Below are 13330 nucleotides of genomic sequence, written 5' to 3'. Positions count from 1 at the left end.
TCACAGTTATCTCACAACCTCCCACTTGAATCAGTCCCTGTGGAAAGTAGATGATCGCTAGTCTCTTAATCCACGCGCTCCATGTATCATGGGATCCAATTCCACTGCTGACATGGATTTTGCAGTGAATTTATTTTCTCAAATAAAACAGTACTTTTACTGAGGTTAAGGTTAGGAATAAGGTTAGGGTTAATAGGCATAATTTTACTGAGGTAAATGTCATTGTTATTTTATAGGGAAGGGTTAATCCTTTTTTTAGCATATCTTCAAGCCCACAATGCCACGCGATGTGACGCATTGTGAGCTTGTAGATCTGCTATTTTCAAAAAATGCAATGAGTTTTATTGATATAACAAGTTTGTTCATATAGAGTCCTATCCAGTGGTGTAAAGTAACTAAGTACATTTACTCAAGTAACGTACTTAAGTAAAATGTTGAGGTATTTTTTACTTTACTGGAGTATTTCCAATTCTCTGTTATTTCTACTCCACTACATCTCAGAGGAAAATATTGTACTTTTACTACACTACAATTATTTGCAAACTTGAGTTACTTGTTACTTTGCAGATATAAATTATTATATTAAAAAACATACATTAAACACTTTAGCCTCTACCACGGCTATTTGAAAATAGCCGATCTACAAGCTCACAACACGACGCGTCGCATCGCGTTGTGAGCTGTTAGATTTATTTTCAAACATTTTAGTACTTTTGCTTTTTGTACTTTAAGTATATTTTGATTCCAATACTTTTGTACTTTTACTCAAGTAACATTTTGAACACAGACCTTTTAGTTGTAACAGAGTATTTTTATATGGTGGTATTGCTACTTTTACTTAAGTAAAATGTTCCACCATGTGCTGTGAAACAAAATGTGTGTCGCAAGCTTCTTCCATTTGCGGAGTCAGGTTACCATGAAACACAGTTGTGTTTAAGGAAACAATTGCTTTTGAATTCATCCTAAGCTCTACTGAAGGGAGAGCATCCAGGGAGGGAGGGACCAACACAGTGTAGAAAATGTCAATATGGGATACTGACACACACAGACAGACAGACAGACAGACAGACAGACAGATAGACAGATACTCACATCTTTTAAAGAGTTGAGGATTTGTCCAGAGTTCTCCTTCATGTTTCACACTGTAGGAAGTAGAACAACAATGCATCAATGTCTGACTGTCCAACTCAACGTCTCCACTACCTGACACTACAGTGTTTCTGCTACCATTATCTTCACCAGGCAGCCCGTCTGGACAAACTCACTGCCGCCTGGCTTGGAGGAGAGGCGTTAGAAACATTTCTTGTTTTTAGATTTATATAGAGTAATGTTATTTCTTCCCATGGTACTGGCGGGGTCATACCTATGTTCCCCGGGTTCTATGTTCCCCACTAAGGTTAGGGTTAGGGTTAGGTTTAGGTTAGGTCCTATATTACCCGCTCTCCCTAGGAAAGCGGGGAACATAGGACCCGGGGAACATAGGACCCGGGGAACATAGGTACGGTCCCGTACTGGCCAGCAGGCCGTGGTCATACAATGTTAAATTGAGGACACTCAAATGTAACTGCAGCAGTATGTGCTGGATGAGCAACTGTCATGAAATGAGTGGGAGGTGATTTTCTATGTCTTCTCCAGTTAGATCTGCTATTTGAGCTTGTAGATCTGCTATTTGCACTTGTAGATCTGCCATTCTCACTGAATGGTTGTCAATTTTCTCAGAAGAATGTTCACATATCATGACATGCCTAAAAGAGGGATAGGGTACTGACTCCTCTAAATGGTTTAAATTGATGCCAAACTACAGCTTACATGTATTATGCTAGACAATTCTTTATATACAATTGTACGGTTCAATTAAAAGTATGTGCAATAAATCTACCATTATTAATTTGTAAATATTAACTAAATATATCAATTGAAATCATGAATTACTGTCCTAACCATATATTTTAAGCTGATAATGATTACGTTTAAATTCTATGCGCTTATTTGGCACAGATTAGTGCACATTGATTAACTCTTAACATGATTAAAGAGTAAATATGTATGAGTAAATAAGCTGGATTTAGCACAAAACAGTGACTTTTCAGGAAATGGAAAGAATAACCTGTGTTCCAATGGATCCCATGTAGTTATTATTTTAAGTTTGGAAATAGGTGATGGAACGTGCTTGCCTTGTACATCAGGCATTTTAGCTGCTTTTACATGGGACAGTCATAGAGTGAAGTATATTAGTATATAAGTGGTTAGACAAATGAGCAATAGCATTCATTTGTGAAAGAAAACAGAAATAAATGAAATATGGAGATGCAAGGTTTCTGTGACAGTAGCACTATTCTATTACAGTTTTCACATTCACATGTAAGATGTACTTCCAAAACTGTTGCTTCTCTAATTTGATTTGAAACAAAATAATAAACAGTTAACACATCTATTTTTATTTTATCTACACACATAATTGGTTGATTTGCAAAACATTTGTTGCCAGTGTTGAATATACAGTAACTTATATGATGTGTCTCTCTGTCATTGACATGTCTGTCTGCTGCCGTCATTATTGACAGGACTTCATTCAGCACAAGAGATGTATTGTTGTAGGTTGGATTCAAATGTAAATCTATCTATAAATGCGAGGAGTGTGTGCTTGTGTATGTGCGTGCGTGCGTTTGGAGGAGGCGTTGTTTCCTTTACCCATGATTGTTGTCTGCTGTGTTTGACAAGTATGCCAATAATACAATAATACATTATTGTATTATTGTATGTAAAAATGTTCTGCCTTACATGCACTTTGTAACTTCCCAATATCTGACTGCACTGGCAGTGTTTATGTCCTTTGTACAAGGCATTCTTGTACTTCTGTTTATGTGAATATAAATAAATAAATATGTTTATGTACATTTCAGGAACTTTTACTTTACTTAAGTACTCCCATTATACTTTACTAGAGGTCCGTCCACCCTACGGGCGGCCGGCCCGCTAGCCGCGCACAGGGCTCTATTATTAGGCCTACGTCGTCTACCCCCCCCCCCCCCCCCCCCCCCACACCGCACACGTTCGGTCTCGTCGCCGTCTTTGTCTGTTGTTTGTCAGGGCCGGACTGGGACCAAAATTCAGCCCTGGCATTTTGGTCCGGATCGGCCCACCACCCCCCCCCCCCCTGGGCCGTTTTGTCAAAGGGTTTTTTTTTTTTGTCAATGGGGGGGGGGGGGGGGGAGGAGCGTTTCACTGTTTCAGCAGCAGCCCAGCCCTGCACATGAACTCTGCAGCCGCACTGAGGCCCCTGCTGGAAAGAATCCCAGCCCAAACATTAACGTAACTAATAATTTGGCCGCGCGACCCGGAAATGACCGTAATAAAACGGGAGCGAAAATATAATATAATATTAATATTTTTTTGTGGCCCAGCGGCCCACTGGCCCAGCGGCCCACCGGACAATTGTCCGGTACGCCAAATGGCCAGTCCGCCGCTGTTGTTTGTGCATAAACATGGATGGTAGCTTGTTTCTCGCGCACAATCTGGCAACACTGAATGTAGTCCAGGCTGTTGGTTGGCTAGTAGTGGTCACGTGACAACAACACACACACACACACACACACACACACACACACACACACATGTCGCACACACATTAAAAGCCTGGACTTTTTCTTCACGGCGCTCGTGGCTCAAAATTACGGTAGGTGTTTTTGTTTGTGTGTTACGCACTGGATTGGAACTATTTTTGCAATGTTATTCTTCACAGTTGACCTCAAGGAAAGGTAGGCCATAAGATTGTTTTGTTGTTGTTGCTGGCTGGGTGAAGATCATAGTGCAAGGATGTCTGTGCGGAGATGTAACCTGCGGTGCTTACACACACACACACACACACACACACAGTAAGCTGTGGAAACACACCAGCCTTTTTTTCGCACACACGCACACACGCACTTTTACATCCAGTCCTATTTTAAAGCCTGCGTATGCGGGACTCGCGTATCCACGCGCCTGGTGTAGCCGCTATCATTGATATCAATTGGATCTGAAGAAACGCGCTGTACGCGCCACGCATACGCGCGCTTTGAAAAGTCTGGTGTAGATCGTACGTTGTCTTTGGGATGTACATGGCACGTGAATTACAGACATATTAGCGTGAGTGTGGAAAGCAACGGCGTGGTTCGAACAAAAAGGTAAGCAAGAGGGGGGGAGGAGGGGGGGGTGAAGCGAAGGACGTGCTTCTGTTGTTGTTGTTGTGGCGATGCAGAGAGATTGAACCTGCGCTGTTTGGTTTTATGCTTTATCCAACATGACAGCCATGTAAACAAACAACCAATGTCATTTACAACTAAACATTGCTCTCAAGAATGTTTTGGAAAACATTTGAAGTGAGAAATAGACGATGCAATCGCCTCGGAAAACAAATGAGGAAATGAAAAAAAAGTCGCCCCAAAACACAGTCGCCCCCCAGTGTATATACTGGCGATTTGCCTGTAATACCGCCGGATTTGGCCCGGGGCGACTGTGTTTTGGGGCGATTTTTTTTCCATTGTGTCACTTGTTTTCCGAGGCAAACGTGTCCGCCCAGCCCAATAGTTATGGAATACTTTCATTGCCGTAAGCAAGGAAATACTTGGTTTTGTTGTTACTTTTGGGTAAATTTATGTATGTATTTATTAAGTAGGCATGTAATAAGCGGGATAATGGTGGTTAATCGCCCTGAAGGCTTTAAATGTGAATAATGACTACGTCCCCATGCATTATCCCTTACATACTTTTGCGAGCGAAGACGGCTGATTTCAATGGCCGCTGCTTCGTGTTGTTTCGGCTGTGGCCGTCGGCGTTCGGTGGTGCGCACGGTAAACGGTGTGAAACTGTTTCCCCTTCCATTGTGCTCGTAATGTGGTGAATGGAATTAATTATGTTGCGAGGTGGAAAATATGTAGTGAGCAATGAGAGGTGCCCTTCGCCACCCGTAAATTCAGCGTGCACGTTGTGGCTGGTTTTGTGTTGAGAGGTCCGATGTAGTTGTTGTGTTTAGTCGAAATCAATGCTGTGGGTATGGCGTCAGCAGGCGAGAGGTGCAAATGAATGGAATTGCTATGGAATTGCTGTGGGCGTCAGCCGCGGAAGTAGCAATTCCCCCTTTATAAGAGTAGATACTTCTATTCCACTACATCTCAGAGGCAAATATTGTACTTTTTACTCCATTATTTGAAACATTTGCTTTTTACAATTGTTTACTGTAGCAAAATATTGTTATAGTTAATGGGATCATTTACATCCATGGGCCTCAATCACCAAATATTCTTAAGAAGAGATTTCTTCTTACAACCCATTTACTTGGTTTTCACAAAGATTCTGACATTAACCAATGTTTTAACCAGCTGTCATTTATACTTAGTTAAAAATAAAATCTACAAACACTCAAGAACACTCTTAGGGACATTCAAGTGTTGATATGTTTGTACAAAAGCGCAACGTAATTGTTTATTCTATTTTCTTCAAATCTACAATAATATAATATAGAATTTAAATCACAATCATATTTTTTGCATATCCTTAGAGCAGTGGTTCTCAAAGTGCGTTCTGCGGACCTCTGGGGTCCTTGAGGGAGTTCCTGGGGGTCCACAGCAAAATGAGGAACAGTTTAACCACTTTAACTCTATTTTATACAAAAGCCTATCTACAAGCAAACACATCCCATTGCTGCCCATTTGTAGCTTTTTTAAATTTATTACCAGCTATTTTTTAAACATTTCAAAACCCACCCCCACAAACCCCCAGCCCCCTACTCCCATATACCCCCACACCCAAATCCCAGATAGCTGCCACACCCCCATGTTTTAAAATGAGACATATGCGTTGTAATTACGCTATAAATCCATATGGTCTGATATTGAATGAGCCACGTTTAACGTTAACAGCTGATTGAAACAGTTAATCTCATGCGCACTGCACTGCTGAACACCATGGAGTTTTTTTAGCAGGTGAAACACAAACAAAAGCCACCGGGAAGATGCAAGTTGGAACGTCATCAGTGTGGAGCATGTTAATGGTCATCATCTACAGGGATGGACGGTAAAATAAATTCTCTGTCTGTCTGCAACACAGAGCAGAGCGCACACCACACTCCTGTCTCAACTTAGCTTGTTTGTGACTCCTCTGTTTGCCAGCTCTGTTGTTGCTGGATCCCTGGACCTCAACTCACCTGCCCAGATAGAAAAACTTTGGCCTTCGTTTTGGCCTGTTCCTTTGTTTGATTTTTGCCAACTTTTACCTTTTTGTGTTGCTCTGCTTGGCAGGCATTAGAGACTTAGATTTTTGACTTATTCCTGCCTCTCTGTTTGAGTCTGCACTTGGGTTCAACTCGACTATTCAGCGTAACAACAAAGAAAGAAATTAAGAAAGAAATTAAGAAAGAAAGAAAGAAAGAAAGAAAGGATGAATGTATCTCAATTGTAACACGTACTGTAGTCACTGTACCTTATCATTGTTCTAGTCAAAGTTTGTCACTATGATATCAACCTTATTCACACTCCACAAATAAAGCATCACCACAATATTAATAGTATAATCACATGATAAATAAGTGATGAAAATAAGTTTTGTAAATGAATCTGACCGTAGAGTCACCAGTCTACAATGAGGATTCTTCAGTGCATCACACAGCAGATCCAGGTCCTCCAGGTCCAGCCCGTTATCACTTAAGTCCAGGTGTCTTAGATGGGATGGATTAGAACTGAGAGCTGAAGCCACAACTTCAATGTGTTTCTTCTGGAGGTCACAGCCAACAAGTCTGTAATGACAGATTAATGTAAAATAAATAAATAAGAAAGCCAAGTTCACTGTCAAGGAAGTTAACTAAGAGATCGTCTATGTAGTTCTCCAGACATTAAAGGGATATTTCACTTTAAAACAAAAATTGGGTAATTTTATCGTCTACTCAGGCTTTTGTGAGCACTACGGACAGTTTTTAAGTTGCTTGATTCAGCATTTAGATATTTGATATTCATTTTATCAGACACGCCCCCTTCCTATATAAACCCAGTGTAACTTCAAACTCCATTTAAACCATGTTAGATTCTTCGGAAACACCCGTCCTTGGTTCTGGTGACTGATATTGTCCTTCTAATGCGTGAGGAGACCGTGTTTTTTCTATTACCCTTTTCATTTATTTTGAATATTTTTGGGGGATATATATATTTTTTAAATAAAATAAATGAAAAAAGCAATCGAAGAAACAACCCCTCACGTATTAGGAGGGCAAGATGAGTCACCAGAACCAAGGACGGGTGTTTTTGATGAATCTAACATGTTAAAAAATGGAGTTTGAAGTTAAAATGGGTTTGTATAGGAAGGGGGGTGTCTGATAAAATGAATATCAAATATCTAAATACTGAATCAAGCAACTTAAAAACTGTCTTGGGGAGTCACAAAAGCCTGAGTAGACGATAAAATTACCAATTTTTTTTTTAAAGTGAAATATCCCTTTAACAGGATGTCAGTAAGAACAGAGAACCAGAAAAGTGGAAGACGGATGGAAAGTTGTCTCTGTGAGGGTTCCCAAACTTTTCAGGCCGCGACCCCCCAAAAACAAAACACCAATATTTGAACGGGGGACCCCCCACCCTGACAAGCACTTGGAATTGTAGGAGTTGAGGATTTACCTTTAGTTTGACTCGGTTCCACAGATAAATACTGTGAAAATAGCCGATCTACAAACTCAAACTCACAACGCCTCGCACTGCGAGGCGTTGTGAGCTTGTAGATCGGCCATTTTCACAATGTTTGCCTATTTCTTCTGTAATATTTGACCATTTGGCGAATTTGGTGCACGCGCGCACGCGCACACACACACACACGCGCACACACACACACACACACACACACACACACACACACACACACACACACACACACACACACACACACACACACACACACACACACACACACACACACACACACACACACACACACACACACACACTCCTGTGCTTGCAGGAACAGAGTGAGGTAAACGGAGGGCGTGTGCAAAGTTGCAGTGGTGCAAAGTAACTAAGTACATGTACCGGTACTCAAGTACTGTACTTAAGTACAATTTTGAGGTATCTTTACTTTACTGGAGTATTTCCAGTTTTCAGTACTTTTACTTCTACTCCACTACATCTCAAAGGCAAATATTGTACCTTTTACTCCACTACAATTATTCAAAAACTTTAATTGATAGTTAATTTGTAGATTTCGATTATTATTACAAAACATACATTAACCCCTTCAGCCCTATATACATTTCGGCCATTTGAAAACAGCCGATCTAAAAGCTCACAATGTGTCGCGATGCGACGCATTGTGAGCTTGTAGATCTGCTATTTTCAAATTAATTTTATGCATTTGAAAACTTGAAATGGGATATTCTGCATAATGAGTACTTTCTACTCTTGGTACTTTAAGTACATTTTGATGTCAATACTTTTGTACTTTTGCTCAAGTATATTTTTAATTCCGGACCTTTACTTGTAACAGAGTATTTCTATATTGCAATATTGATACTTTTTACTTAAGTAAAATATGCGAGTACTTCTTTCAAATCCATCGACCTCGCCTCGCTTCACCTGCCCAGACAGATAAACTTCGGCCTTTTTGCCTGTTCCTTTGATATAGTTTTACCTACTTCTACCTTTTTTGTGTTTACTCTGCTTGGCAGGCATTAAATACTTTGATTTTTGTCTTATTCCTGCCTTTGTGTTTGAGTCTGCGCTGGGGTTCACCTTGACTGTTCAGCATAAAAAGAAAGAAAGAAAGAAAGAAAGGGTGAACGTATCTCAATTGTAATTGTAACACGTACTGTAGTCACTGTACCTTATCATTATTCTAGTCAAAGTGTGTCACTATGATATCAACCTTATTCACACTCTACAAATAAAGTATCACCACAATATTAATAGTATAATCACATGATAAATAAGTGATGAAAATAAGTTGTAAATGAATATGACCGTAGAGTTTCCAGTCTACAATGAGGATTCTTCAGTGCATCACACAGCGGATCCAGGTTCAGCTCGCGGTTAGAACTTAAGTCCAGGTATCTTAGATGGGATGGATTAGAACTGAGAGCTGAAGCCACAACTTCAATGTGTTTCTTCTGGAGGTCACAGCCAACAAGTCTGTAATGAAAAATAAGAAATGATCAAACAGATCAGCCAGTTTCACTGTCAAGGAAGTTAACTAAGAGATCGTCTATGTAGTTCCCCAGACATTAAAGGGATATTTCACTTTAAAAAAAAAGGTAATTCTATCGTCTACTCAGGCTTTTGTGAGCGCTACGGACAGTTTTTAAGTTGCTTGATTCAGCATTTAGATATTTGATAATCATTTTATCAGACACGCCCCCTTCCTATACAAACCCAGTGTAACTTCAAACTCCATTTTAACCATGTTAGATTCTTCGGAAACACCCGTCCTTGGTTCTGGTGACTGATATTGTCCTTCTAATGCGTGAGGAGACCGTGTTTTTTCTATTACCCTTTTCATTTATTTTAAATATTTTTGGGGGATTTTTTAAAAATAAAATAAATTAAAAAAGTAATCGAAGAAACACCGCCCCCTCACGTATTAGGAGGGCAAGATGAGTCACCAGAACCAAGGACAGGTGTTTTTGAGGAATCTAACATGTTAAAAAATGGAGTTTGAAGTTACAATGGGTTTGTATAGGAAGGGGGGTGTCTGATAAAATGAATATCAAATATATAAATACTGAATCAAGCAACTTAAAGGGATATTTCACTTTCAAAAACAATTTGAGTTATTTTATCGCCTACTCTGCTTTTGTGAGCACCCCGGACCGTTTTTAAGTTGCTTGATTCAGTATTTAGATATTTGATATTCATTTTATCAGACACGCCCCCTTCCTATACAAACCCAGTGTGTTAGATTCATTGAAAACACCTGTCCTTGGTTCTGGTGACTGATATTGCCCTTCTAATATGTGAGGAGACCATGTTTTTTCAATTACTTTTTTCATTTATTTTTTATATATTTTTATGGAAAATGAAAACATTTAATACAATACAAATATTAAATTAAATAAATGAAAAAAGTAATCGAAAAAGCGCGGCCCCCTCACGTATTAGGATGGCAGGATGAGTCACCAGAACCAAGGACAGGTGTTTTCGATGAATCTAACATGTTATACATGGAGTTTGAAGTTACAATGGGTTTGTATAGGAAGGGGGCGTGTCTGATTTAAATGAACATCAAATATCTAAATACTGAATCATGCAACTTAAAAACTATCTGGGGGAGTCACAAAAGCCTGAGTAGACGATAAAATGACCCCATTTTGTTTTTAAAGTGAAATATCCCTTTAACAGGATCAGTAAGAACAGAGAACCAGAGAAGTGGAAGACAGATGGAAAGTTGTATCTGTAAATGACAGCAAGGGTTCCCAAACTTTTCAGGCCGCGACCCCCCAAAAATAAAACACCTAACCCCAAAACAAAACCAATTTTTGAACAGGGGACCCTCCACCCTGACAAGCACTTGGAATTGTAGGAGTTGAGGATTTATATTTAGTTTGACTTGGTTTCACAGATAAATACTGTGAAAATAGCCGATCTACAAACTCACAACGCCTCGCACTGCGAGGCGTTGTGAGCTTGTAGATCGTCTATTTTCCTCTGTAATATTTGACAATTTGGCGAATTTGGTATTAAAAAGGTCTTAAAAGCCCTTAAATTGTAATTGCTGCATATTAAGATAATCATCTGGGGACCCCCCAAAATAATTTGCAGACCGCCCTGGGGGAACCACTTTACAACAAGCAACTTGCATTTATGTATTAAGTAACTTGGTAATTCCTCATTAAAGTTCCTCATTAAAGTGAGTAAACCTAAGTAATGACCATAAGCTCATTGTTTCAAAGAGCATCCTCTGTACACCTTCACTAATGCTCTGCTTGGTTTGACTGTTGCTACACCTGTCAACCTTTCACTGCCACCATGACACGCACGCACGCACGCACGCACGCACGCACGCACACACACACACACACACACACACACACACACACACACACACACACACACACACACACACACACACACACACACACACACACACACACACACACACACACACACACACACACACAAAAACTCCTGTGCTTGCAGGAACAGAGTGAGGTTAAACGGAGGGCGAGTGCACAGTTGCAGTGGTGCAAAGTAACTAAGTACATGTACTCAAGTACTGTACTTAAGTAAAATTTTGAGGTATCTTTACTTTACTGGAGTATTTCCAGTTTTCAGTACTTTCACTTCTACTCCACTACATCTCAAAGGCAAATATTGTACCTTTTACTCCACTACAATTATTTAAAAACTTTAGTTGATAGTTAATTCGTAGATTTAGATTATTATTACAAAACATATATTAACCCCTTCAGCCCTATATACATTTCGGCTATTTGTTAATAGTCGATCTACAAGCTCACAATGTGTCGCGATGCGACACATTGTGAGCTTGTAGATCTGCTATTTTAAATTTATTTTTATGCATTTGAAAACTTGAAATGGGACATTCTGCATAATGAGTACTTTCTACTTTTGGTACACTTTAAGTACATTTTGATGTCAATACTTTTGTACTTTTACTCAAGTACATTTTTAATTCCAGACTTTTACTTGTAACAGAGTATTTCTATATTGCAATATTTATACTTTTTACTGAGTACTTTTTTTCCACCACTGCACAGTTGTCTTGTGTTGTGTCTGTTCAATTCAAAACTTTTTACAACATCACAAATCTCATGTTGGGGCCCCGGGCATGAAATGTATTCAGGTGTACATATTACTGTGTGTGTGTGTGTGTGTGTGTGTGTGTGTGTGTGTGTGTGTGTGTGTGTGTGTGTGTGTGTGTGTGTGTGTGTGTGTGTGTGTGTGTGTGTGTGTGTGTGTGTGTGCGAGTGTGCGTGTTAAGTATGTTTATTCATGTTGGATGAATGCATGTAATATATAAGTGAAAGGTGAACTAACATGTTGATATTCACATGACTACTAACCTGGCTGTTGTGCAGTTCCTCACAGCTGGGATCAATCTGTGTCGCCCCTCCATGTCTGTGTTGTATTTGTCCAGGTCCAACACCTCCAGAACCTTATCTGACATCTGCATCATGGTGGCCAGAGCTGAACACAGGGTCTGAGAGAGTTTCTTCCCTGATCTGCTCTCTGACTCCAGGTACAGTTGGATCCCTTGACTTACTGAGGCGTCGTTCATCTCCATCAGACAGTGGAAGATGTTGATACATCTGTCAGGAGAGAAGCTGGCATTAAGCTTCTTCTTCAGGTTGTTGAGGTCTCTCTGTCTGTTGCCGCCGATGGCGATGGCGACGGTTGCGGCGATGGCGATGGCGATGGCGATGGCGATGGCGATCGCACACATCAATCGCCACCAGCGATCGCCACCATCGCCGCCGGCGGCGGCGATGGTGGCGATGGCGCCGAAGGTGGCGATGGCGCCGAAGGCGGCGGCGATGGTGGCGATGGCGACGAAGGAGCCGCCAATGGCGCCGCCGATGATGGCGCCGCCGATGATGGCGCCGATGACACCGCCGATGACGCCGCCGAAGATGGCGCCGCCGATGGCGCCGCCGATGGCGCCGCCCGTGGCGCCGCCCGTGGCGCTGATGGCGCTGATGACGGAGGTGATGCCGGTGATGCCGCCGGCGATGCCGCCGGCGAAGCCGCCGGCGATGGTGCCGGCGATGGTGCCGGCGCCTTGGGCGGTTTCCGGGGTGGGGGCGGCGGCGATGGCGCCGGCGGCGATGGCGCCGGCGGCGATGGCGCCGATGGCGCCGGCAACGGCAACGGCCCCGGCAACGGCGGTGCCGGCGCCGGCAACGGCGGCAACGATGATGGCAACGATGATGGCGATGGCGCCGAAGGCGATGGTGGCGATGGCGACGATGGTGGTGCTGATGGTGCCCACGACGCCTTGGAATATGGTGGCGCCGCGGACGGCGGCGCCGATGGCCTGTGTCATGTGGCCTGTGTCATGATCAGTGACCATCTCCTTCAGGTTTTCAATGGCTCTCTGGATCTCCTTTGGACTGTTCTCTGTCTGACCCAGCAGGTCTCCTAACAGACTCTGGTTGGACTCCAGTGAGAGACCATGAAGGAAGCGAACAAAGAGGTCCAGGTGACCATTCTCACTCTGCAGGGGTTTTTTCATAGCAGCCTTCAGGAAGTCAGAGAGGGAACTGTCACTGTTGTAATCATCATCGTCCAGGAATGTCTTCAGGACCTCCATGTTCCTCTGTGTGAAACAGTGGAACAGGTAGACTGCAGCCAGAAACTCC

General features: G+C 41.8%; 2 protein-coding genes across 11 annotated transcripts in view; one reads left to right on the top strand and one right to left on the bottom strand.

Moving 5' to 3' along the window:
* Positions 1-13330, top strand: part of LOC308086080 (uncharacterized protein) — a 499718-nt gene that overhangs the window by 37682 nt on the left and 448706 nt on the right. The gene's annotated exons all lie outside the window — the stretch shown is intronic.
* Positions 1-13330, bottom strand: part of LOC308086062 (uncharacterized protein) — an 82297-nt gene that overhangs the window by 2514 nt on the left and 66453 nt on the right. For all 10 annotated transcript variants that reach the window (XM_080429403.1, XM_080429405.1, XM_080429406.1 and 7 more), the window contains 4 exons: positions 12035-13313; positions 8976-9143; positions 6599-6772; positions 1093-1142 (listed from right to left, as the gene is read on the bottom strand). In XM_080429403.1, coding sequence (XP_080285529.1) covers positions 1093-1142; positions 6599-6772; positions 8976-9143; positions 12035-13313 — 1671 coding nt within the window. The remainder of the gene's footprint in view (positions 1-1092; positions 1143-6598; positions 6773-8975; positions 9144-12034; positions 13314-13330) is intronic.

This window comes from Gymnoscopelus braueri (assembly GCF_963280865.1).
Source record: "Gymnoscopelus braueri genome assembly, chromosome: 5".
Taxonomy (NCBI): Eukaryota; Metazoa; Chordata; class Actinopteri; order Myctophiformes; family Myctophidae; genus Gymnoscopelus; species Gymnoscopelus braueri.
This window is presented reverse-complemented; position numbering and strand designations above follow the sequence as displayed.